Source organism: Frankliniella occidentalis, unplaced genomic scaffold (assembly GCF_000697945.3).
Source record: "Frankliniella occidentalis isolate FOCC.00 unplaced genomic scaffold, Focc_3.1 Scaffold240, whole genome shotgun sequence".
Taxonomy (NCBI): domain Eukaryota; kingdom Metazoa; phylum Arthropoda; class Insecta; order Thysanoptera; family Thripidae; genus Frankliniella; species Frankliniella occidentalis.
In genome coordinates, this window is record NW_026267366.1 from 139,880 (window position 1) to 162,422 (window position 22,543).

The 22,543-nt window shown below is 37.6% G+C and overlaps 6 protein-coding genes across 7 annotated transcripts in view; 3 read left to right on the forward strand and 3 right to left on the reverse strand.

Annotated features, from left to right (window-relative positions):
* Positions 1–338, reverse strand: part of LOC113210185 (39S ribosomal protein L10, mitochondrial) — a 10,197-nt gene extending 9,859 nt beyond the window's left edge. The window contains exon 1 of the mRNA XM_052273020.1: positions 155–338. Within this exon, the coding sequence (XP_052128980.1) occupies positions 155–176 (22 nt within the window). The 5' untranslated portion in view covers positions 177–338. The remainder of the gene's footprint in view (positions 1–154) is intronic.
* Positions 320–2,825, forward strand: LOC113210175 (RNA-binding region-containing protein 3-like). The gene is made up of 7 exons (XM_026428042.2): positions 320–448; positions 531–719; positions 828–965; positions 1,046–1,289; positions 1,386–1,902; positions 1,990–2,155; positions 2,244–2,825. Exons 1-7 carry the CDS (start codon positions 411–413, stop codon positions 2,425–2,427), a joined length of 1,476 nt encoding a protein of 491 aa, XP_026283827.1. The 5' UTR covers positions 320–410; the 3' UTR covers positions 2,428–2,825.
* On the reverse strand, positions 2,481–11,129 carry LOC113210157 (death-associated protein kinase dapk-1). 2 transcript variants are annotated; one of them, XM_026428013.2, is made up of 18 exons: positions 10,990–11,129; positions 10,620–10,736; positions 10,068–10,265; positions 9,856–9,957; positions 9,577–9,774; positions 9,305–9,459; positions 9,089–9,209; positions 8,809–9,001; positions 8,361–8,476; positions 7,699–7,906; positions 7,350–7,609; positions 6,825–6,953; positions 5,606–5,794; positions 5,315–5,527; positions 5,036–5,215; positions 4,698–4,919; positions 4,400–4,627; positions 2,481–4,299 (listed from the first exon to the last, which is right to left on the reverse strand). In XM_026428013.2, exons 2-18 carry the CDS (start codon positions 10,713–10,715, stop codon positions 3,835–3,837), a joined length of 3,273 nt encoding a protein of 1,090 aa, XP_026283798.1. In that variant the 5' UTR covers positions 10,716–10,736; positions 10,990–11,129; the 3' UTR covers positions 2,481–3,834. The 2 variants fall into 2 exon arrangements, with proteins under 2 accessions (XP_026283798.1, XP_026283807.1); XM_026428022.2 differs by lacking the exon at positions 6,825–6,953 and having other exon boundaries at positions 10,990–11,035.
* Positions 11,130–11,198: 69 nt separating this feature from the next.
* LOC113210166 (vesicle-fusing ATPase 1) lies at positions 11,199–17,843 on the forward strand. The gene is made up of 12 exons (XM_026428030.2): positions 11,199–11,360; positions 11,757–11,845; positions 12,084–12,308; positions 12,401–12,549; positions 12,631–12,769; positions 12,856–13,534; positions 13,647–13,835; positions 13,913–14,069; positions 14,158–14,291; positions 14,377–14,561; positions 14,663–14,821; positions 14,907–17,843. Exons 1-12 carry the CDS (start codon positions 11,349–11,351, stop codon positions 15,040–15,042), a joined length of 2,253 nt encoding a protein of 750 aa, XP_026283815.1. The 5' UTR covers positions 11,199–11,348; the 3' UTR covers positions 15,043–17,843.
* Positions 17,844–19,012: 1,169 nt separating this feature from the next.
* Positions 19,013–20,444, reverse strand: LOC113210195 (ADP-ribosylation factor-like protein 6-interacting protein 1). Its single transcript, XM_026428066.2, has 5 exons — positions 20,276–20,444; positions 19,841–19,965; positions 19,522–19,768; positions 19,355–19,439; positions 19,013–19,264 (listed from the first exon to the last, which is right to left on the reverse strand). Exons 1-5 carry the CDS (start codon positions 20,306–20,308, stop codon positions 19,149–19,151), a joined length of 606 nt encoding a protein of 201 aa, XP_026283851.1. The 5' UTR covers positions 20,309–20,444; the 3' UTR covers positions 19,013–19,148.
* Positions 20,445–20,815: 371 nt separating this feature from the next.
* LOC113209895 (MLX-interacting protein) overlaps positions 20,816–22,543 on the forward strand; it is a gene marked incomplete in the record, with an annotated part of 45,315 nt that continues 43,587 nt past the window's right edge. Inside the window, 1 exon segment of the mRNA XM_026427663.2 lies at positions 20,816–21,608. Coding sequence (XP_026283448.1) covers positions 21,235–21,608 — 374 coding nt within the window.

Below are 22,543 nucleotides of genomic sequence, written 5' to 3' on the forward strand. Positions count from 1 at the left end.
TGATAATTGTTGGTATAACTCGCAAAACCCCTGAAAAATAAACAGTGCCATAACATGCCATAACATAACCCTTTGTCTGATCATTGAAAAATGATATATATAAAAATAAAGATAGTGGTTGGAGCCAAAACTTTGGTCTAAACATAAACAATACCTTTGCTGACACAGGAAGACATTGCTGCTGTGAAATTTCAATCAATAATTCAGATTAGAGCAATTTTCAGCAACTTTACTATTAATGCTGAGAAGTTTTTTGCTTCTGCTGGACTCAGCGGCATGCCTACCAACTGAGCAGCACGAATGGGTGACGTTGGTGCCACTGGATGTTTATGTTAGTTTGTTTTGGAGTTTGGAGCTTGGTGTTCAATGTTGCTCGATTTTCTTATGCCTTAAATGCAATTTAATTTTTGATGTTCAATGGATCGAAACGCCAAAATCACCGCTGCTTGTAGGTCTTATTGTAGTTAAATGAATACCTATAAAAATCTGTGATCGAAAAGCAATTTATTTGTACACTCGTGTTCACGAAGGTTAACGATTAACAACAATACCACCACCATGTCACTTCCAAAAGGAGATTCAAATCTCACCCTTCGCATACGCCATATGCCCCGAGATTTTTCTGATAGTGACAAATTGGAGTTCCTTCAACATTTTGGAGCTGTTTCTATTAGAAGTGTCTGCATTGGAGGGAAAAACAATGAAGCTGTCTTTGCAAAGTAAGTTCAAGAATGAACGTAGCTGATGTTAATCACATTTGCATTAATATTATGTTTGTGTCCTGCTGCTCATACAAGTCATTTATTGTTCTGCTTGTACCTGTCCAGATTTCCGACGCCTTCAGCAGCTAAAGCTGCCCTCTTACGCTTGCATCAAATGGAGGTTTTAGGCTGTCATCTCACTGTAGAGTATTCACACAGTATTATTCCATCTTTTTCTGATCAACAGGTATCATCATCTGATAAGTAAGTCTTATATTTTTTGCATGTTAAGACGTGCATAGTTAATAATAAACATGAATAACTGTTAGTTATTGTTCAACCAGAGGTGACATTCGACCAGAAGAAGACAACAGGCAAAGGATGCAAGACCAATTCATGCGACGCCTTGTTTCATGGAGTAGTAGATTAAATCTTTCTCAACCACCACCAAGCCATTTGCACTATCAGTATCCTCCTCCGACGCCTGCAACTCTGTCTAACATAAGCAGAGCTTTGTCAATGCATCCCCGGTTGTATACTCAACTGTTGCATTTAATGAACCGTATGAATTTACCCCCACCCTTTCAAGTATGCTTGATTGCTTTTCACACAGTCATAGCTCAAATACGCACCTCTAATTTTGTAGTCATCTAATTATTTTGAAATTTTGTTTTTATTTTATAGGATGGATCAAGGCTAAAGTCCACCTGTAATCAAGAAACACAAACTGAAATCATATGGGTACATAAGTCAAGTAGTGAATCTGAAATGGAAAGTGAGGAAGAACAAATCATAGCTCATCCTAATACTTCAATACTGAAACGAATGCTTCCTCGAAGACAAGTTAGGCCAATAAAACGACCACATTTTATCAAGCCCGCCGTACCCAGTGAAATGTCTTCGTCATCATCCAATATGAAGGCTGAAGAAGTATTTGAAAAGGCAGAAACTTGTGTTCTGCCTAAAAAAATTGAGCTGCGCTTGTGTGGATCATTGCCCCTTGAAAAAGAAGAAAGTGAAAATATTGTTAGTTCCATCCCAACTTGTTCTGATCAACAAGGTGGGTTTGGTATTATGCACCCACCTATTAAATCCAATGAGAGTCTGGAGGAGGTTCAAGCAAAAGAATCAGACTGTTTGGAAGAAACTGGCAGTACAATCACACTTGAACAACTTGCCTCAAACAGAGTCCCACAAAAAGGTTATTGTTTTTGTTTCTATAAAACAAATTTATGAACTGTTACAGTCTGTGGTTTCAATTTCATCTAATGTTCTCCATGTTCTACAGATTTACAGGTTTTGCCTGTTTTTAAAAACTATTCTCCTGGTGTGCCCTCTTGTCGCTTGTATGTTAAAAATATATCAAAGCACGCAACTGCTAGAGATTTACATTTTATCTACCGTCGTTACTCAAAAGTTCCGGAACAAGATTGCGAAGGACTGGATATTAATATGTAAGAAAGTTATTTCCACAAAAACAATTTTCTTCACAATTTCTTTTAATATTTTGATGGTTATTTATTTATGGTTGTTTATTTTCAGCTTTGATGTGCGTTTGATGACTGAAGGTAGAATGAAAGGCCAGGCTTTCATTACACTCCCAACACAAAATCTCGCTGAACAAGCACTTCTTGAAACAAATGGTTACATTCTTAAGGACAAACCACTGGTTGTGCAATTTGCAAGGAGTGCTCCAGCCCCTGCAGCACCACTAAACACATTGTAATGAAAGAGAAACGAAAACCCTGTGCAAATAGGTGTCTAAGAAAACAAGTTACATTTCTGAGTGTTATTTTGAATTTATTCATATTATGGCATTGGCAATATTGGTGCTCCAGCAGCAGGCTACATCAGTAAGGATTGTGAACAATCATTATAGCAATCAACATGTTCAATTCTAAAACTTTTTAGTTTTAATCAAGTGCAATTTTTGGAATGAAAGCTGTATTATTACACTTACGCAAATGCTATATACATGATAAATCCAGAAAAAAAGAAAGAAAAAGAAAAAACTTAGTACCATTTGGCAGTCTCAAAATAGCAATGTGCTGATAAGACTGCCCGCACTTTAAGTACATATTCTAATGTTGTTGTTTTTTTGTAATTAAAAGTTGGAAACATCAAGGATTTTTATTTTGTTTTTTTAGTGTTTGAAGTTCAAAGTACAAGAGTTAAAAAAACCACAGCCGTCATAGACTTCCAAGCCCATGAAACAATAAGTGACCACACCACAAAATGTGAAAAACTGAGGAAAACACAACATGCATGAAACATGAACATGATGGATGTGATAAGCTAACCATCATCTTGTAAAATTAAAACTACATACCTAATAATAACATTACAACTTAAGATACATTCCTTGAGCGAATACTTTCATCTATCTGATTATGATGGGCACAAAATGAAGTCAGTACAGTGGCATCATGAATTAGCATACTTAGTACATCAGTCCATTAAGAGTGATTTTCACTATAATTACTGTATACACAAACCAATTATTGTGCATAGTATTGAATTGACATTCAACAGATAAGTTTTGATTGAATAGAGAAAGAACAGCCACTGGTTGAGTAGAAAACCTATTTAAATATTACAAAATCTTGTAACAATTATAAAATTGTTAACATGTTTTAAATACGAATAAGACTAATCATTCATGCTGCAAATAATTATTATCTTTCAGGTCGCATGAAGAGAGAATTTACTAAATCAGTTTTCTCTTCCCGCTTTGCTTAGCAGAAAAAAATGTTTCAGAAATGTTTCTATCACAGAAAAATATAGTGATATATTGGTGATTTTCCTGAGCAGTTTGTGGAATTCTCTCAACTTTTAATATCACCTTCTTTATCTGCTTTAATTCAAAAATGTAGCTGGACAGATCGTATAAAATTGCTTAAAATATATCCTCCAACACGTAATAGGTTTTTAACAAGAGAAAAGTGGTACAGAAATTATTTTTTTTAAACCACACTATAACAGGCTTTAACAGTAACACATACAAACTTGACCAAAGTGTAAATTGTAATCAGTAAAAACAATGATGATATATAAAACAAAATTAACAGAGAAAAGTTGTTTTGTTTGTATTTTTAGTTATAGGAGATTAATTGCTGCAGCAACAAGTTTTGATTCAACGTGAAAGATTTGTTCTTCCACCATTTGTAGGTGACGTTGCTGTCTTACTTGATTCCACACATTCCTTTCCTCCTTCTCCTCCTTCTTCTTCTTCTTCCTCTGTGTCAATCAGTTGGTAGAGAGGAACCGACCTTAGCAAAAGGTCTACAGCATCTTCACGTCCCAAAGAAATTAAAGCTCGAGCAAGCTTACCTAAGGTGGCATCATTATCTTCTGTTTGAGCCCACCGTTCTAGTAAAGCATTAGTTTGACTGAGAGAGGGGCTTTGAGTTGGATGAGATGGATGAACTGCAGCATCCAGATGTGCCACACTTTCAGTCAAACCAAGCTGCACAGCCAAAAGACACCAGTCTTTCCCCAATGGGTCAGGTGGATCCATAAGAGCACTTAGAGCTCGGCGACACCCTATACTTATTTCTCGAACAGGGAGAGTAGGCCACAGCACCATTACATCTGCCACCTGAACAAAAGTTTTCATAAATTATACAAAAGTCTATAAAGCCTCAAAGAATAACTATTTACATTGCACAAATCTTATTCTTAATCTTTTACTTTCTGACCTCTGGTGTTCCACAGGCAATCAGGTTGAGAAGAGATTCATCAGCTGTAGAACTTGATTCACATGCTTCTAGCCAGGGATTATGGAGACACACACTCAAATCACAATCCAAGAGTGCAGTAGCAAGCTCAGTTGGTGAAAAACAATACGGAGTAGCATGATTCTTCAATTGCCTCTCACTGAGAACATACCTCTCCAATTGTAGACTAGGACAGACCTCAGACAAGACCTTTGCAAAACATAAGTTACTATTTTTTTTTTCAAATTTAGGGCAATGTCATAAAAGGAATAAAACTTACCACTTGCACAATGCCAAGTAATTCTTCAATGAAGTAAAAACATGCCATACCAGTTCCCTCTGGTCCCCGTACTTTGATTTCAATACACTCCCCACATATTGAGTCTGTTTCCAAAGTAACCATACTCTCCAAAATTCCAGCACACAGTTTAGAGCCACGAAACCATTGATATAAATCGCATTCAGGATCAGCATATCGTTTTGTTGCCAGCCGTAGCTGTACCTGTTGACCACATCCAAAGGGAAAAAAATATTTGTGAAATTATAAGGTAAATCAAAGGCAATAGAAGTACCTAGAACTATGGGAAATTCTAACACAACAAGAATAAGTTTACTTGCCTGGATTCTGGGAAAAACTGAATGCAATAAATGAGTAGTCCCTGGAGAGGATTTCAGCCGCAAGCCTATGTAACTGGCACAATCTCCATATCGAACATCTTGTGAATCCCATAAGCCTTCAATAGTTTCCACCATATTGTAGCATGGAAATTCATACTCCAGTTCACCATCATTCTCACACTAGGGAAAAGAAAGAAGCAATATGTAAATAGGGAGGTTGAGAACCATCTCTTAAGGTATACAGATATCATTTTTTTTAAAAAAAAGATTGGGACCCACATGTGTACACAACTGAAGCTGTTCCAACAAAACAAGCAGTTTTGAGGCATCACATTCTGTAAATGCTGCCTGAAAATCATCCACAGTATAACACCCAGTCACCCGTGCCAAAGTAATAAATTCAATTGACAGTAACTTCCCAATGATATTTTCACAAAGCCATTGAGGAGAAAGCACAACAACATCTTGAGGTTGCCAGTGGAGAATATGTACCTAGAAAAAAATGTTACTGTAAATATATTACTGAAGTAAAATTAACAAGCATTATACTGGCACAATGACTGCACTTACTTCTCCCATGGTTTGAAGCTGTGAACAAATATCTTTGATGTGTTCCTCTCCTGCCAGGGGGTTGACATTAGAGCGAACTGCCTGGAGAAACATTTCCCAATCCATCACAGGAAAATGCTCATACTGATGAACAGCATTTGGCAGCCAAGCAAAGACTCCTTCCAGGAAACCTGAACATTTTGGAATACCCTGTAAACAAGAAACATAGAAAAAAAAATGTTGAGGATTGTGAATTAACCTATTTTTCATTACATTTTAAAGGGGAAGGGGGAGGATATGATTTATCAACTGAAAAATGCACATTTACTATTGACAAAAAAGTGGAACAATTTGTGAAATAATACACACTATAATGAAATGATAAAATAACTGACTGAGTGGGCCATTCTGAAAATCTAGGACTACTTTGCATTGCTGATCACATATGTCAGGCAGAAAACAATGGTCCAACATAAATTAATTGTCCTGGTTCTACTAGCTTGTGGGAGAGGCAGCTGCAAGTGCTTTAGTTTGCCAATAATCAAATATACAACAGTATTCTTGGTTGTTTTACTGGAAATTTACTCCTACTTCTACAAAACACGTAAGCAGGAAAAATGCTAGTTGACCATGGTAAACCAATCTGGAAATAAGTTGAAATTATTTCAGAAGAGACATACAAAAACACCAGGGTGAAAGATACGAGAAGCAGCAGCAAACCTGTGTAATTCATTCAACGTTGATTTTACCTCTACCAGACAAACAGGTCACCCAAATAATAAGAACAGCCAATATATTTTAATTATTTTTGGCTGCTCTCATTTGTGGACCAACATTGTCTCCAAACTACAACTATATCATCACGGCAAAAGACAACATATCAAGCGTTATATGCTTTGGGACTACAAGTATATTTTTCAAACTGATTGTAGCTAGTTGCATACATTTGAATATTTTGGGTGCAATAAACACAGGCTTACCAAAAACTGGAAGCAATATCAACATTTATGATCATACAGTCTAAAGTATCCAGTGCATTACCAGTGTTTAACTAAAACATAATCACCAACTATATGAGTGTTTGGTAGAGTCCAAGAAAACAACAACTGAGTGGTCACTTAACAGTCACATTTACACACACTGGGAATCATACAGGCCATTCAAAAAGAATGGTTCAAAAGATTACAAACAAAACAGTACTGCACAAGACTACTCAACAAGTAGTTTAAGAGAAACACACCTCATAGCCAGTGGGAAAAATTCGAGGTAAATGAATTGCAGGTACCACAGAAACAGGGAATGATGGTAGAAGGGAATACTCCTTGTAGTTGATGTTGTCGATGCCTACAAGCTGTTGACTCTTGTCCTGCTGTAGTATCCCAAGGGAAAAAATCAAACATGAATTGATAAAAAAAAAAAGGCATCATCACACAAATTCTGGTCAGTCAGCAGAAAAGTTTGAGTGATTCCTTCAACACAGAAAGAACAGGCAATAGGTAAATATAGTGACATAAAATTAATATAGAGGACAAGGGAAAAATCACCACCAAAATAACGTCCACCCATCTCAAATTTGTCATCAGCAAACTCAGAATATTGCTGCAGTATTGCAATTTCCAATAGTATGTGCACTACTGACTTGGGTCATGAAGATGCAATTTCATTAAATGACATAGACAGAAAGTATGTACATGAAACATATACAAAACTACTGCTCTATAATTTTAATTCTAATGAAAGAACAGAAAAGGAAAAAGGTTCTTACGTGAATGACATTCTGCTTCATTTCAGTTAATTGCTGACGAAGACAACGCATCACATTTGTCCCTGGAGCTCTTGCGTCTACAATGAAAGGCTCGGAGTGTATTCGAAATGTTGTTTGAAATTGTTGTTGGAGCTGTAACATGAGGTCTTCAACTCCTGATGTGAAGTAGTCCCCATTAGAATCTCTTGGTAGTCGCACAGCATCAGGATGAGTAGCTATTACAACAACCTGAAGAGGATTGCTGATGCGACCACAATAACCTGTATAAACCAGAAAATGGCAAAAAAATATTTTTATTTGATCAAAATTTAAGGAAAAAAGTTCTTTATTTTAATTTAATTGGACATACCTATACTTTGAGAGGGGCGAATACGAGCTTGAAGAAAGCTCAACCAGAAACTAGCTTGCTGAAACTGGACAGCAGGAGAATCCTGCAAGCTAATTACAAGGGCATAAATACTTCGTGTGCACCCTAAAAAATGGTGATGCACAAGGAAATATGTGTCCTGTCCAGAGAAATCCCAGAGTGCAAGATCACCTACTCCTGTCATTGAAACCTAAAAACAAGAGGAAACAAAAGAAAAGGCAGTTAGTTTAAAAGCATATTCTTTAGCTAGAAAGCACAACATGGTCAAATAGAAAGGGTTCAAACAGCAAAGTACCTTTTTTAATCTATACATTAAGCTTCTGTGCAATTATTTACTATACTTCCTCACAGATTTTCATATTGCTCACCTAGAGCTGAACAGAGCCTAAAAACATCAAACCAAACCAAAAGCAGTGACAGGATGTAAATTTTTCTATGTCAGCAGTATCACATTAACTACATGAAAATATATTGAGGGAAAGACTTACTAAAAAAGCATCTAAAAATATGATCTGCATCCAAATTAAAACACTGAAAGCATACCTCAATTAGCCTAGATTGTTTGATCACGAATAAAAAAAATAAAAAATGGTGCTATTTCACCAAGACTACACAGACAAAATCTAGTGTTATTGTGAGTTTACCTGCTTGACAGATATACCCCGAGTGTACTGGTAGCTGAATGTATCAAACGTCAATGAATTACTTCGTGGTGTGATGTCCATTTCAATGTGAGTGTTGGTAGGAGATGATGCAATTCCTGAAAATACTTTTATGTTGACTCATCCAACCTTCACAAATTAAAATCTAAATAAAAAAGACAGAGGCAACTAGATACGTTATGGTACCTGTAACGGCCTAGGACACTACCATTATGGGGATTATGAACTTCAAAATTGCTAAACCAAGTATGTAGCCTTAAAATTTACTTGAAAGAATTACCCACATTTAAGAGACACACATAGAAGAAAAATGTAACGACAAAGAAGGCAGTACACCTCAAAGGACCCCAAAACTAATTATTTCTATTTAACTAAGGGGTAAAATTGATACGTAGCTTTTCAGTGTTACCTAAATATCTCAGAAACAAACCTTTAAGGATGCAGTTGGCTACCGGCAAATTTGCTTTACTTCTCTTGAACAAATTTGAGAAGTATCCTGATTGTAAAGACTGTATTAAAGTTGTCTTGCCGACTCCTGAATGACCTAAGAACTTTAAATTTACTCGTGATATTGGCTGGGATGTTGGGACAAGTTGATTTGTAAACTGTTCCCGGAGCACACTCTATAGAGAAAAGGGAGAAAAAGTAAACAACACAATTTTGAATGACTGCAGTAGAATTTACACACTTTCAAAAATTTACTCTCTTACATTTTTTAGTCTACTGAGTAAGTCTGCAATCCCATTATGTCCATGTTTGAGAGCAGTTATTTCCGCTTTAATGCCATCACCATTTCTAACTTCAGTGTTACAACCAGCAAGACACAAAGACCTTAAGCAAAGAAAAGCAAATACATATATATTTTGACTAAGAAAGAAATTTTATGAGGAAATAATTTTAAGTAAAATCAAACAAAAGTCTAATACCTTATCACTTCAATATGTCCATGAAGTGACGCTAGATGTAGAGGTGTAAGACCCTGTTTGTTCGCTACATCCACATTACATCCAAAAGCACACAGAGTTTGTATGGCAGCAAGAAGTCCTTGGCGAGCAGCAAAATGGATAGGAGCATCACCATCCTAAAGTGAAGAAGCATTGTTTACCTTACACATCCAAGCTATCACCAGTGTTTTTGTTGTTGTTTTTTTCACAACTGTACTCTTTACTTTGCTCTTTTGCATAACTCCTGCACCTACCCAATCTTGAACATCACTATCTGCACCAGCATGAAGAAGATACATGGCAACGTGAGAGTGCTTTGAGGAAAGAGCCAAGTGCAGTGGTGTGGCACAAACTGAATTCGGTAGATCGAGAGTGGCTCCAGTAGCAATGAGGCTTTTAGCACAATCCAGATGGCCTTGAATACAAGCAATGTGAAGGGCACTGTTGCCATCCTGCAATTTGAGTGCTATGCTGTACAGGTATTCAAAAGCCCTATTAAATAGGTTTGAAGGTACAGAGTGTAAAAAGCTTACTAGATCTTGTTGATCAATATTTATATTTGGGTGTGAGCATATAAAAGAAGTGAGCGATGCATCACCCAAATTGCAAGCGGTATGCAGACATGTTTCTCCTTCCTGTAATATACCAACAATGCATTGAATTGAATGGAAAAAAAAAAAGAAGTTAAATGTTGCTATGTGTTGTAAGGTGATGAAGGCTCCGAATAGGTGAAACAAAAAATTACCTTGTTTCCATGTGATAAGTCCGCTCCTGCATCAATGAGGATACATAAACTTTCCCGGTCGCCATGTCTTGCTGCTAAAATAGCAGGAGTGTCACCTAAACTATTTGACAGATTGACATCAGCACCATGATCAATTAAAAGCTTCAATGCATTGTGATCCCCAAGACGAACAACAATATGGACTGCCCCATCACCACGCTGCAAAGTCACACAATCAACAAGTTTCAATAGTAAATTCCGAAGAATACCTTACGCCATTTGGTGGCGCGGTAGCAGGGTGTAGTGCAGAACCATGAAAAGCAGAAGCCTTCAGCCTCAAAAGTATACTTAATGTCCGCAATTCAGTGCTATTTTTGATGCAGTTTATGCAGTACAGTAATACTGTACAATAGTATTTATGTAATACTATTTATATTAACCGAAACATATGGAAAATCCTGCATGCTATGGTTCTGCGCCACACAATGCCATTATGCCACCAAATCGGGAAGGTTTTCATATTTGTAATCTGCAAATCAAACTTAATTGGTTACTGAAAAAGTTCTTTCTTACTTTGTTGGCACTGTTTACGTCAACGTCATTTTGAGTGAGGAATTCCTTTAAATCCGATATGTGTCCTTCTTCTAACAGACTTAACAGAGCACACATGGCTCTTACTTTTGAATTTCCCTGAAAATGAAACATCTGTGAATGTAGTTTTGGACTTTATTCAACTTGGAGTTCTGTTTCGACAAAAAAATATTAATGCTGTGCTGAAGGGGCTGAAGTATTCATGCAGTCAGTTTGATCCTAACTTGCAAACAAACACTTAAGTCCTCTCCTCTGACACAAACAGATTATTTTAGGATCAAGTTTTTAACCGTCTACTAACGAGCAATTGAAATAAACATAGTAGAGAGTAAAACTTTAAAAATTCACTCACCTCACATTGCTTCTGCTATTTTGACAGATAAACAGAAGTTTGGGCCTGTTCCTAACTGCATCCAACTACAATTCAAAATTTTCAAAAAAGAAAAGAACACACCTCTCATTTTCTATCCAAACTAAATCAAGACAGATTTTTAAATAATTTCTTTGTTTTTTCGAGTTGAAAACTTCTTTCCCTTTTTTCAACATTAACAAACCCTGTCAAAAGGTGGTGGTATCAGGTATCTTTAGGAACGGAGCCCCGTGACCTCCTATGCATGCATTGCGGGTTGCAGTACGTCGTAGACAACAGAGCAGAAGAGCAGAAAGTCAATACTTGTTGAAAAAGAGTTCCTTCCCGTAAACGGCCCAACCATGGCTCAATTGGTAAGAAAGACTGTTAACAAAAGTTCGAATTAAATGTACTCGATGTTTTGTTGTTCAACCCTGAATCCACTCAACGATACTTCGCAACTATGTTTCCTCCACTCTGACACTACCCATCACCAAGTTTAATTGTTTCATAAACTATGATATTTGATTGTTAGAAGTTTATATTTGTCTCTCCGACTGACATGAATCCTTTGCTTATGTAATGTACTGTACGATTTTTTTTTAGTATTACTTTCATTGTATTTTCATTTTCCTAACCTGTGTACGTCTTAATGCCTGGCTTTGTTTCATTCATCTTCTAAATCTTTTGTTTTTCTTGATGTCCATTGTTTATTAGTCCATTCTTATCACAAATCTTTCATTGACATCTAATTGAATCTATTTTTCCAGCGAATGAAAGCAGGAAAATGTCCAACTGATGAATTGTCCTTTTCCAACTGTGCCGTCACCAGTCAAAGTGATTTCCCAGATGACGTTAAGTGAGTAAATATTATAGTTATCAAATAATGTTTGCTTTATAATACCTTTGCATTATGCTTACTGCACATATCTGAAAGGAACACCTTTAAATTTACCTTATGAGTCACTTGTAAATTATGAGTCACTTGTAAATTATGAGTCACTTATAAATTATGTAGACCATGAGCAAAGACCACAATGGGGGAGCACTTTATTACTTCTAATATTACCTGATAAATTTTAATTGATTATTTACAGGCACATTGAGGTGTCAACTGGACCCTCACAGCATTTTGTCTTTACAATCAAGTCACATTATGAGGTGCAGCCTGGTACCATTGGGTTTAGTTTGCCTCAGCGAAAGTGGGCTAGTTTGTCGCTTGGGCAGGATATTACTGTCCGCCCCTACTACTTCAACTCTACATCCAGCTTCCAGTGTCTCAGCAGTGCTGTGCTAGAAGTTGATTTTCTTCAAAAAAAATCGTGAGTTGCTGAAAGGTTTATTAGTTTATTGTTGGTGGTATATGGTAACTAAATTATGACATATTTAAATTTGCTTTATACTTACGTTTCAGAGCAAACACTGACCCCATTGATTCTAATCAGATGGCAAAGGACTTTTTATCGCAGTTTACTGGTCAAGCATTCACTGTTAGTCAACAGTTGGCATTCAATTTTGCTGGAGGAAAAAAGCTTTTATCCGTTGTTGTGAAGAGCTTAGAAGGTATTTCTTTTCATTGTTCCACTCTAATTTTTTATTAAAGAAGACATTAATGCTCATAGTTCTTTGTAACTTTATTTTCAGCTGCTGACTTAAATGCAATTAAAACTGGTCAAAATGCCCAACCATGTCCCACTCGAATGGGGAGACTTCTGGCTGATACTGCAATCCAGTTTGAAAAAGCTGAAGGCTCTTCAGTCAATCTGGTTGGAACTGCTAAAGGGTAATTAAAAATACTTCCCATTTATATATCTAACTAGTTTTCTTCTCAGTTTTTTAAATATACTGTTTTTGCTATCATTCTTTTAGGAAAGTTGTTCGTCAATCCATCATAAATCCAGATTGGGATTTCCAGAGAATGGGTATTGGTGGTTTGGATACGGAGTTCAATGCTATCTTCAGGAGAGCCTTTGCGTCCCGTGTGTTTCCCCCTGAAGTTGTTGAACAGCTTGGCTGTAAGCATGTAAAAGGCATCCTTTTGTATGGACCTCCCGGAACTGGTAAAACTCTGATGGCTCGTCAAATTGGAAAAATGCTCAATGCAAGGGAACCCAAAATCGTGAATGGTCCCCAAATTCTTGACAAATATGTGGGAGAGTCTGAGGCTAATGTTCGTCGCTTGTTTGCGGATGCCGAAGAAGAAGAAAAACGATTGGGTCCAAACAGTGGCCTACATATTATCATCTTTGATGAAATCGATGCAATCTGTAAAGCTCGAGGATCGGTTGCTGGTAACACAGGTGTTCATGACACTGTTGTCAATCAACTCTTGGCTAAAATTGATGGTGTGGAGCAATTGAACAACATTCTTGTGATTGGCATGACTAATCGACGGGACATGATTGATGAGGCTCTTTTACGGCCTGGTCGTCTTGAGGTTCAAATGGAGATTGGCCTACCAAATGAAAATGGACGCAACCAGATTTTGAATATTCATACAGTAAGAATGAAGGAGTACAAGAAAATTGCTGGAGATGTAGATTTGAAAGTATGTATCGACAAGAGAGGCAGCTTCTTAAACATAGACTTCTAACATTTTTGTTTGTTTGTTTATTTTGTAGTTTATCAACGGGAACTATCATATGTTTTTAACATTGCAGGAATTGGCTACACTCACTAAGAACTTCAGTGGTGCTGAGCTCGAGGGTTTGGTTCGTGCTGCGCAGTCTACTGCGATGAATAGGCTCATTAAAGCTGCAAGCAAAGTAGAAGTTGATCCAGAGGCGATGGAAAAGCTTCTTGTTAATCGTGGAGATTTCTTACATGCTCTTGAGCATGATGTCAAGCCTGTAAGTGTGCTTTGTGCTTTATCACTATAATATTATCTGCTCATAAAATAAATATTATAATTGAAATATTATTACAGGCATTTGGATCAAGTGCTGAGGCCCTTGACCATTACCTTGCTAGAGGCATTATAACTTGGGGAACACCAGTTAGTGGTTTACTTGAAGATGGTATGCTTCTCATTAATCAAGCTCGTTCTACAGAGTCCTCCGGCCTTGTATCTGTGTTGCTTGAAGGTAATCTGACAGCTCAAATAAGTTGGATATCATTAAAATCAAATGTTAATTTTTGATTTTGTGTGCTAATAAATTATTTCTCTATCAGGTCCTCCGAACTCCGGTAAAACTGCTCTTGCTGCACAATTAGCCAAGAACTCTGATTTCCCTTTTGTCAAAGTTTGTTCTCCCGAAGAAATGGTTGGATTTACAGAATCATCAAAATGTCTCCAAATTCGCAAAGTTAGTACCCCACAGTATTTTGAAGATTTTGATGTAAGTGGCAAAAGTCACATTTTCTTAACTTTTTATCATTTCTTTATCACAGTACTTCGATGATGCTTATCGCTCAGTGTTGAGCTGTGTCCTGGTGGATAATATTGAACGCCTCCTCGATTATGGCTCCATTGGGCCCCGCTACTCCAACCTTACTCTGCAAGCACTTCTTGTTTTACTCAAAAAAGAGCCTCCACGTGGCAGAAAACTGCTTGTGTTATGCACCACAAGTCGCAAGTATGTGTTTTCCCTACTCAAAATGTTAACTTTTTTTTATTTTTAGACAATTCTTACATCTTAGACAATTGTATCATATTTGTGTTTTGTTGTATTTTCAGGGAAGTCTTGAAAGACATGGAGATGCTGTCTTGCTTCACAGCTGTCCTTCATGTTCATAGCCTCACTAAGCCTGAACACTTGATAGCGGTTTTGGAGGAGTCTGATGTTTTCAGCAAGAGAGAAATTCAAGATATTGCCCGCAAGCTTCAGGGACAAAAGTAAGTATTCCCATCTAATTAAGTTCACAGACCAATTCTTGTGTATCATTTGCTCTTTTTGATTGGTGAATTTATTTTTTTGTAGATTGTTTATTGGCATCAAGAAACTACTGGCCCTGCTTGATATGGCTCGCCAGACAGAACAGCAGTATCGAGTCATCAAGTTCCTTACAAAACTTGAAGAAGAAGGTGGTCTTGATACAGGATCTTCTTTACACTAGGCAGAGGATAACAGGAAGCATACAAAAATGTGCAGTATTTTCAGCTGCTGCTCAAATTGTTGTAATTTGATCTAATCTTGTTTGTAGACTGTCGCAGGATTTATTTCAGGATGAAAAACTTCTACCTGAGCTAGTCAAGCCTAAAGCTTTTGATGTTGCATCTTAGGTTGTGCAGTACTAAAACAATCAATTGATTTTGTATAACAATTTTTGTTCATAGTAAATGGAACATACACATTCCTTAACTTAAATCAATAAAGTGCTTGACCTAGCGTGCATGAAGTGCAATATCTGAACTTAAAGTAAATGTAAGGAATTAAGTCACTAATGGACTTACACCGTTTTTTTAATTTTTAAACCTTTATATTATTTGGGTATTATTGACTGTAAGTAATTATATGTTTTTTTAAGTTTTTGTTTGTGGCTTTTGTGTTAGATTGGTAGGGTAGGGTGAGAAATGGAATAGAAAGTTGATTGTCTTGAAAAATATTTTTATTAGCAAATTTCATGTGTTGCTGGAGTTTGCAACTGGATCTCATGGACAATACTGGATGGTTTGAGGACACCTTTCCAAGTAGAGATTGCTTTATGGTGCTCTGCATAGGAGTCTGGTAGTCTGGTGCTGATACCTATTCTTGTTTGTCTCTCTACTGCTATTTTCTAATTGATTATGTAAACAAACGAATTTTTCAAAAGTTTGATCAATTATTTCAATTTTTAATTTGAATTTGTATTAGTAAAATTATATGATCTATCTCGTCACCTTTACAGGTCCTAGTTTGGTTTCATATTGAAGCCACGTACTCTTAATGCACTCTTTCTCAAACTAAGTGTAGGTGTATTATGACATTCTTACTATTGGTTCCATGCTTATCTAGTTATAGGGAATTATTTCAAAGTTACTTTTTAATGTTATGAGTTGTAGATTTATCTCATTCATTTGTGATATTTGATGTATTTTATTTGGCTTGCTAGCCTTTGAACGCTAGAAAAAGGACAAATATATGTTTTGTTCTTACCCTTCTAGCCCCATTTTTTTCAAGTTATATAAATTTGTTTGTATCTGTTATGGCTTACTTTACCTTTACTGGTTAGAGCCCCTTTTACTCCAACATCTCTAAGGGGAAGTAGCTCACAGTATTTATGACAGGTCATTGTCCAATAGAAACCTTAAATTAAATGTTGTATGAATTTTGTGTTTATTGTTGATTTGGCTGCGGGAGCATGCCAATTATTTTAAGTGATTGAAGGAGGCTTTTAGTGTTTAGCAGCATTGGTAATTGTCAATTTTGTAGCTTTTCTCACTTTTGCTGAGGTCTCTGAAACAGTAATGGTCTTTCTTTTTACAGAGGCATTTTGTCAATTAATGATTACAAATCATTCCAAAGAACATACTTCATTGTATCACAAGTTTAAAAGGTAGAAAAAAATGAAGCAGCAAGTTTGAAATGTGCCATTGGTGTAACTGATGCAGGAAGTAGGGATTCACATGGATTCATACATATCCTTGTACACTATTTTTCTTGTTGTCATTAGTTAGGTACTTTGATTTAAAATCTTATTGCATTCCTCTCGCCTGGTCTGGATCTCAATATCCATGTGAAGAAATTGAAATATTTCTATCAAACATTAAAACTTCTTTGATATTATACTGATTACAACAGCAAAAAGGGTACCTCCTATTTTGTGTAACTGAGCTGGCTGAGGACCATACTTAAAAAGATTACCTCATAAGGTGATTTTTGTCCTCAATTCCTGTTCTGTGTCTCTAACATGTTCTGTGTTGGAGATTGAGACGGGTTGTATGGGTCGAAAAGTACAGCAAATGTGGCCACTTTGTGGTCACCAGGGACAAAACGTGTCGAGTTTCTGCTAAAGCCCCTTTCTATAATCGTCTGCCTATCTAAAAAATAAACAATATGACTCGCCTGGAGAAAGAGTAGCTTATCATTAATATTTAGATCCTTAATCTCTTTCTTTAAACACTTCCTTGTGTGATGTCTTTTTCCTCTTGTTACGGACGACATTTATCTATATACTGTAGCTGAAATTCTTGTCATTCTATGACTTTCATGTTATTTGCACATAAAGCTTCACTAAAAGACCACATGTATGTATCACTTACATAAATGCTTAAAAATAATAACTTGATCCCTTAAAACGAAAAGAGTTATCTCAAGTTTGTAGTAAGTACAAAGCACAGTCTTGCTTTGCATGAAAGCTAAGAAATCAGTAATGTTAACTGTAAGAATGTTATAAATTTGGGGTTGTTAATTATTGCCCCTTCATAGTCTACTGCTATGTTCCCAGAATACTTCGTTGTTCCATTAGCTTATGTTTTGTGTGGTCTGTAGTATAGCAAGTCCCAACATTTGAGATGTTTTTAAGAAGTTTGGCATGGAACACCATTGCTTTTGAAGTACCTAAAATGGTGAAGAGTAAGTTTGTATTCCAGCTTTGTTGTTTTTGTTATCAAGTCATGTATATAATTAATTAATTCCTCAAATCTGGTTGACTTGAGATTCATAAATCATGGGTCACAATCATACATCATGTGGATTAAATTTGTGAAGTTACATTGCCATTGCACACTATTAAACACATGGTTGAAGCAGTAGTTTTTCCCTCCAAGATTTGGATGTTTCCAAAGTTGAACTTTACTATTATTTCTGATTTGTATGGTAACCTATCGCCTAACAAACAGATTGTATTGCTTTTGTTTACTTTGCAAGTGACCATACTGAATTGTTATTTATTAAATAATTTATGAAAGAATAAAAGCATGTTATTAGAAGAGATTATCTCATTCGCTTTGTTTATTAGTTTACAATAATTTTAGGGAGAAGTGTTGAACTACAAAGAAGACAAGAAGCTAAGGAAAATAATGAAACAAATAATTTTACATGCATTCTCTGAAAGGCAGATTTGTGCACAGTTTTAACTTGGTACATCTACCATGTGAAATGATAGGTAGACACAAGGAATGCAGAAGACACGCATGAGATTCTAAGCTAAATTATCAAACTTTTAGTCTTCCACTGCGCTTTGGTAAAAATCTAACATTTGAGAAACATCAACATTAATAAATATTATACTTGGGGAATCAGGGACTCAACGTCAAGGCAACAGAGGCTGAAGCTCTAAGCAGTTTGTTGCATTTTAGAATACTAGTTCAAGCAACAAAATGTTCAGCACCAGTTTCAGATCTGAACTGGTCTGTAAGTGCTGTTGTTGCATATAGATGCTGTTGAGTCCATGTTTCCATTCTGCTTTATACATACAAATTAGGTACACAGTTTAGAAGACAACTAACTTAGTTATTACTAAAATTGTAATAATTTTGGGACACACAAATACAGGATTCTCATATTCTAATAAAATTAGGTACCTATTTCCTGCAGTAACCTTAAATAGGGAGTTAAAAAGTAAGAAAATCTAGCCCTGCTCCTAGAAAAATTATGCCTTTAATACAAATCAAATTCAGTGACTCTACTTCTAAACACGTAAAATTTAAAATTTAAATGCTAGCACACATATAAAACACAAGATTGAGATCATTTATTTTGAAAACAACAGTGTCCTGTAAAAAACAGCAACAGTATTATAATCATCACAACCTACACACAATCACCAACACTTAGTATTAGTGACTAGCAGCTCAAGTACAGAGTAAAATGAGTCAAAACCAAATAATAATTGCAGTAAAACTAAACAAAGAGATTGTTCTTAAAATTGATAGATGAAATTTCGTAAGAGACACAAATGACAAAAGACCTACATTAATTTTAAGTTCTTTACTGAACATAATCAAAGTTTTACTAAACAGTAAAAACATGGCAGACAGCAGCAATCTAACTGACCAAATTCTAGCATATATTCTACATATGTTCTACAAGTTTGATAAATCCATACAGTAAACCACAAACTGATATGAAATATGGAAGTGGAAACTGAGAAAAGGTGAACAGAACAAAAAGAATACAACACACATTAATCAAATATAAGGGCAATGTTTTTTTCATTTTGTTATTGATACTACTTGGAGAAATGTTTAGCTTGAACAACATCTGTCATAGATTTACTCAAAACTTTTGTTAAAAAATGTCTTAGTCTGACTTTTTCACAACACCCTTTGTGTTCCCCATGGCTCCCATAATTGTTGATTTCCACTGCTGGAGGAGACCTTGATGTTTCATACCAGGAAGGAGTAGAGCAAAGGTAACTGCAAAATAATGTTTATAAGACACTAAACTCATATAAAAATGGAAAGTTCAAAATATTAACTACCTATTAATTAATTGCCAATACTTACAAACCAAATAGGTCAAGAAGAGGTTGTTAATCATGTTTCCAACGAACGCCAAAATAGTCAAGGATAAGATGGTCACAGCATAGTACTGTCAAGTTAAAACCACACTTATGCGATTAATTTTTAAACTTTACTCTTTGAAAATCATATGAACTTGATTAAGAACTTACAGTTTTCGTTCTGGTGTTCCGCATTTGAAAGAATTTGGATACTGATGATAAAACAAAAACCTGAGTGGACACAACACTTTGACAGACTTCCTCCAATTTCTTTTCATCCTTCCCAGTCCACTTGTCACCTTGATCAGGGTGTCTTGCATATGAGCCAAACAGATGAATGGCATAGTCAAAAACATTCACCACCAATCCCATGAATGCCAAAGTTGTCAGAACACTTGGGTCTAGGTACCAAAACAGCCTACAAAGGTCGTAAGAATGAAATGAGAAAAAATACTTCAAACTGAACAAAATATTGTAAAGGACAACTTACAAGAAGAAACTTGTGGAAATACCAGCAAGAAGGCCTGGATGCCATGGCTTTTCCCAAGTGAGGACAGCGTACACAGGCAAGACAGCTTCTCGCCACAACTCCAGACGACGTTTCAACTGCTTCACCTTAGATACATTAAAAATAATTGGACAGTGAAGATAACTTAATAAAAGAATGAAAGACAGTTCAGAATCCAATCCAGTAAGAATTTCATTAACTTTCAGCGGAAAAAAAAGAGTCAAATGTAGGAATTGGACGCCAAAGCTCTCCAATATTTAAATCAAAAATGTTTGACACAGACAGCTATATAGGAAGCTTTAGTAAATTTTGATGCAATGTATTTCAGGGGTAAGAAAATGAACACATCAATACCCTAAGGATCTAATACCTAGTAATGGTTCCTAAAAATATACTTGTTCCGTAAATTTCGTTTACCTGATCAGAGGTTGCTGTAGAATTCGCTGACATGATGCCAAAATGACTGGTGATGGTCCCTGAAAAGAGGCAATCGGATTAATGACACTTCAAATTTCGAAGCCTTTGTTTATGTTTTTGACCCTCAGCCCCTTAAGCGTCATTCGCGAGTAAAATAAATCGCTTCGCTTTTGTTGCTTATCCAGGACGAGACTAGGTCAGACCTGTTACGAAAAATACGCAGCAACGTCAAGCAACTTCAATAAATATCAAATTTGGCAAGTCCGTTCTTTTCTTGTTTGTCAATCAAGACTCAGTGCTGTTCTAAAGACTACGATCACACTGAAAATATTCCCCGATATCGCAACTCTAAGAAGACTGTAGGTCCTCAGTCCCGCTTTCCTTCCCAATGTGTACGACGAGCGGCATATGGCAATTTTTCAAACCACTGCTATATAGCCTCGCAGACAGCCGTTTGTAGTGGCGGGTGAAGGGGGCAATGAGGGGCAGGGGATGGGGTTGAGTGGGAAGGAAGAGGGGGGGTTGTTGGGCTTGTTACTGCAAGCACTTGTCCTTGTGGGCTTGCGGCGGCAAGTAGCAAGCAGGGGCACAACGTCAGCATTGACCACAACCTCCCGCGGACAGGAGGCGAGGGCCTATCGACGCTAGGCCCGACGCCCAGAGTCTCATCTTGAGCCGCTCAGACCGGGCCACCTTACGGCCGGGAAGGAATCGCGCGAAACTTATCCGACCCGCCGTGTGGTGTTGTGCTCCGTGTGTACCCCGTCGTACCCCGTCGCGTCGACGTAGTGATGGTGACAAGGGTTGGCGGTGGCCGTGGACAAGTGCGTGACCGTATTGCAAGTCGCCGTCTCGTCGCAGCGGCGGCAGTGGTGGCAGTGGCAGTGGTGGCGCCCGGGAGCAGGCCTCTGACGAAAAGTGTTAAAAGTGACGAGAGTTGAGCCGAGGCTGGGGCGTAAATGATGATGTACCAGAAAGTGTCGGGGTCGGGTATGACGACGACCGTGGTGAAGGAGAAGGAGGCCATCCACTCGGGCCACTTCATGGTGTCGCACTTCGAGGCCGAGGAGCAGGATGACGAGGACGAAGTGGCCGTCCCCGTTCCGGAGGACCTCGACGTCCCGAGCAGCAGACAGGCCTACTCGCGCTCGCCGTCCATCCACCTCAACTTCCAGCCTCTGGCAGTGCAGCGGCTGGGCCTTGGGGCTGACAGTTTTGGCGTCGGAGGGGGCGACGCCAGCAGCACCCTAGCCACCCTCAAGGAGTCAGGACAGACTCTGTCCATTGAGACGTCGCTCTCCAAGCTCTTCCAGTGCATGTCGCTGGCTTACAGGTGAGAGAAAGCTGCAGATTAGGTTATGTTAGGTTATGTATGTAAACACTTCCCCCTCCCCCTTCCCCCTCCATTCTTTTTATGATTTGTTTTGATCCAGTTTTCTGCTTAGTCAGTTGATGCCATGCTCTGTAATCTCAAAATTTTGGCAATTTATTTCACTCTTTATTGATTAGTTCAGTACATTGCGTTGTTTACAGCTGGTCAGAATTTGTTTATCTTTATGAGTTGTCCTCCAAGGTTTTGTTATAGGTGGTAAATACTATAGGTGTTAAAGAATGTGGGTATATCTGTATGTGTGATGTATTTGGAAAGTTCTATCCACATCATGTTAATACTGTCGTAGGGAGTTTTCTTGTTCACCTGAAGAGATGGCGGTATTGTGCCTCTTGTTGTCATTTAACCATTTGCCACCAGATATCCTTCTCTGCAACGCTTGGCTTTGTAATTTCTTTTATCAAAATTTTCCTGTGGCTAACGCAATTTTTGAGGACACTATGCAGATGGGCCAAGAGTTATATCCTCTACATCAGTGGCTTCTGTGAGATGGTGGTTCTATTGGTTGTACCTGCCATTGAGTGTCACATTTACTTGTCTCTTCGATAGGATCTCTGGAATAGCTGTAACGTCTGAATGTTTTTGAAAAATTTCAAACAGTGGACATGAGACGTTGGAACATGAGCCATTAAAATATGTAACACGCGAGTGCTGTCGAGTGTAGTCCAGTCCAGCCGTAAGATCGCGATGGGTGGTGGAGATGAACGGAGCGCGACGCGACGCGCCGTGGCGGGGCTCATGTCAGCGGCCGCGGCGGCCAGCGGCGGCGCATCGGCCCAACGCGAAGTAGTGAGGGGAAGGGTGGGGGGTGTTATTATTGATAACCCCTTCCACCTTCCACTCGTTGGGCAGTTATTTCTGGCCGGTGTCCGAGTCCG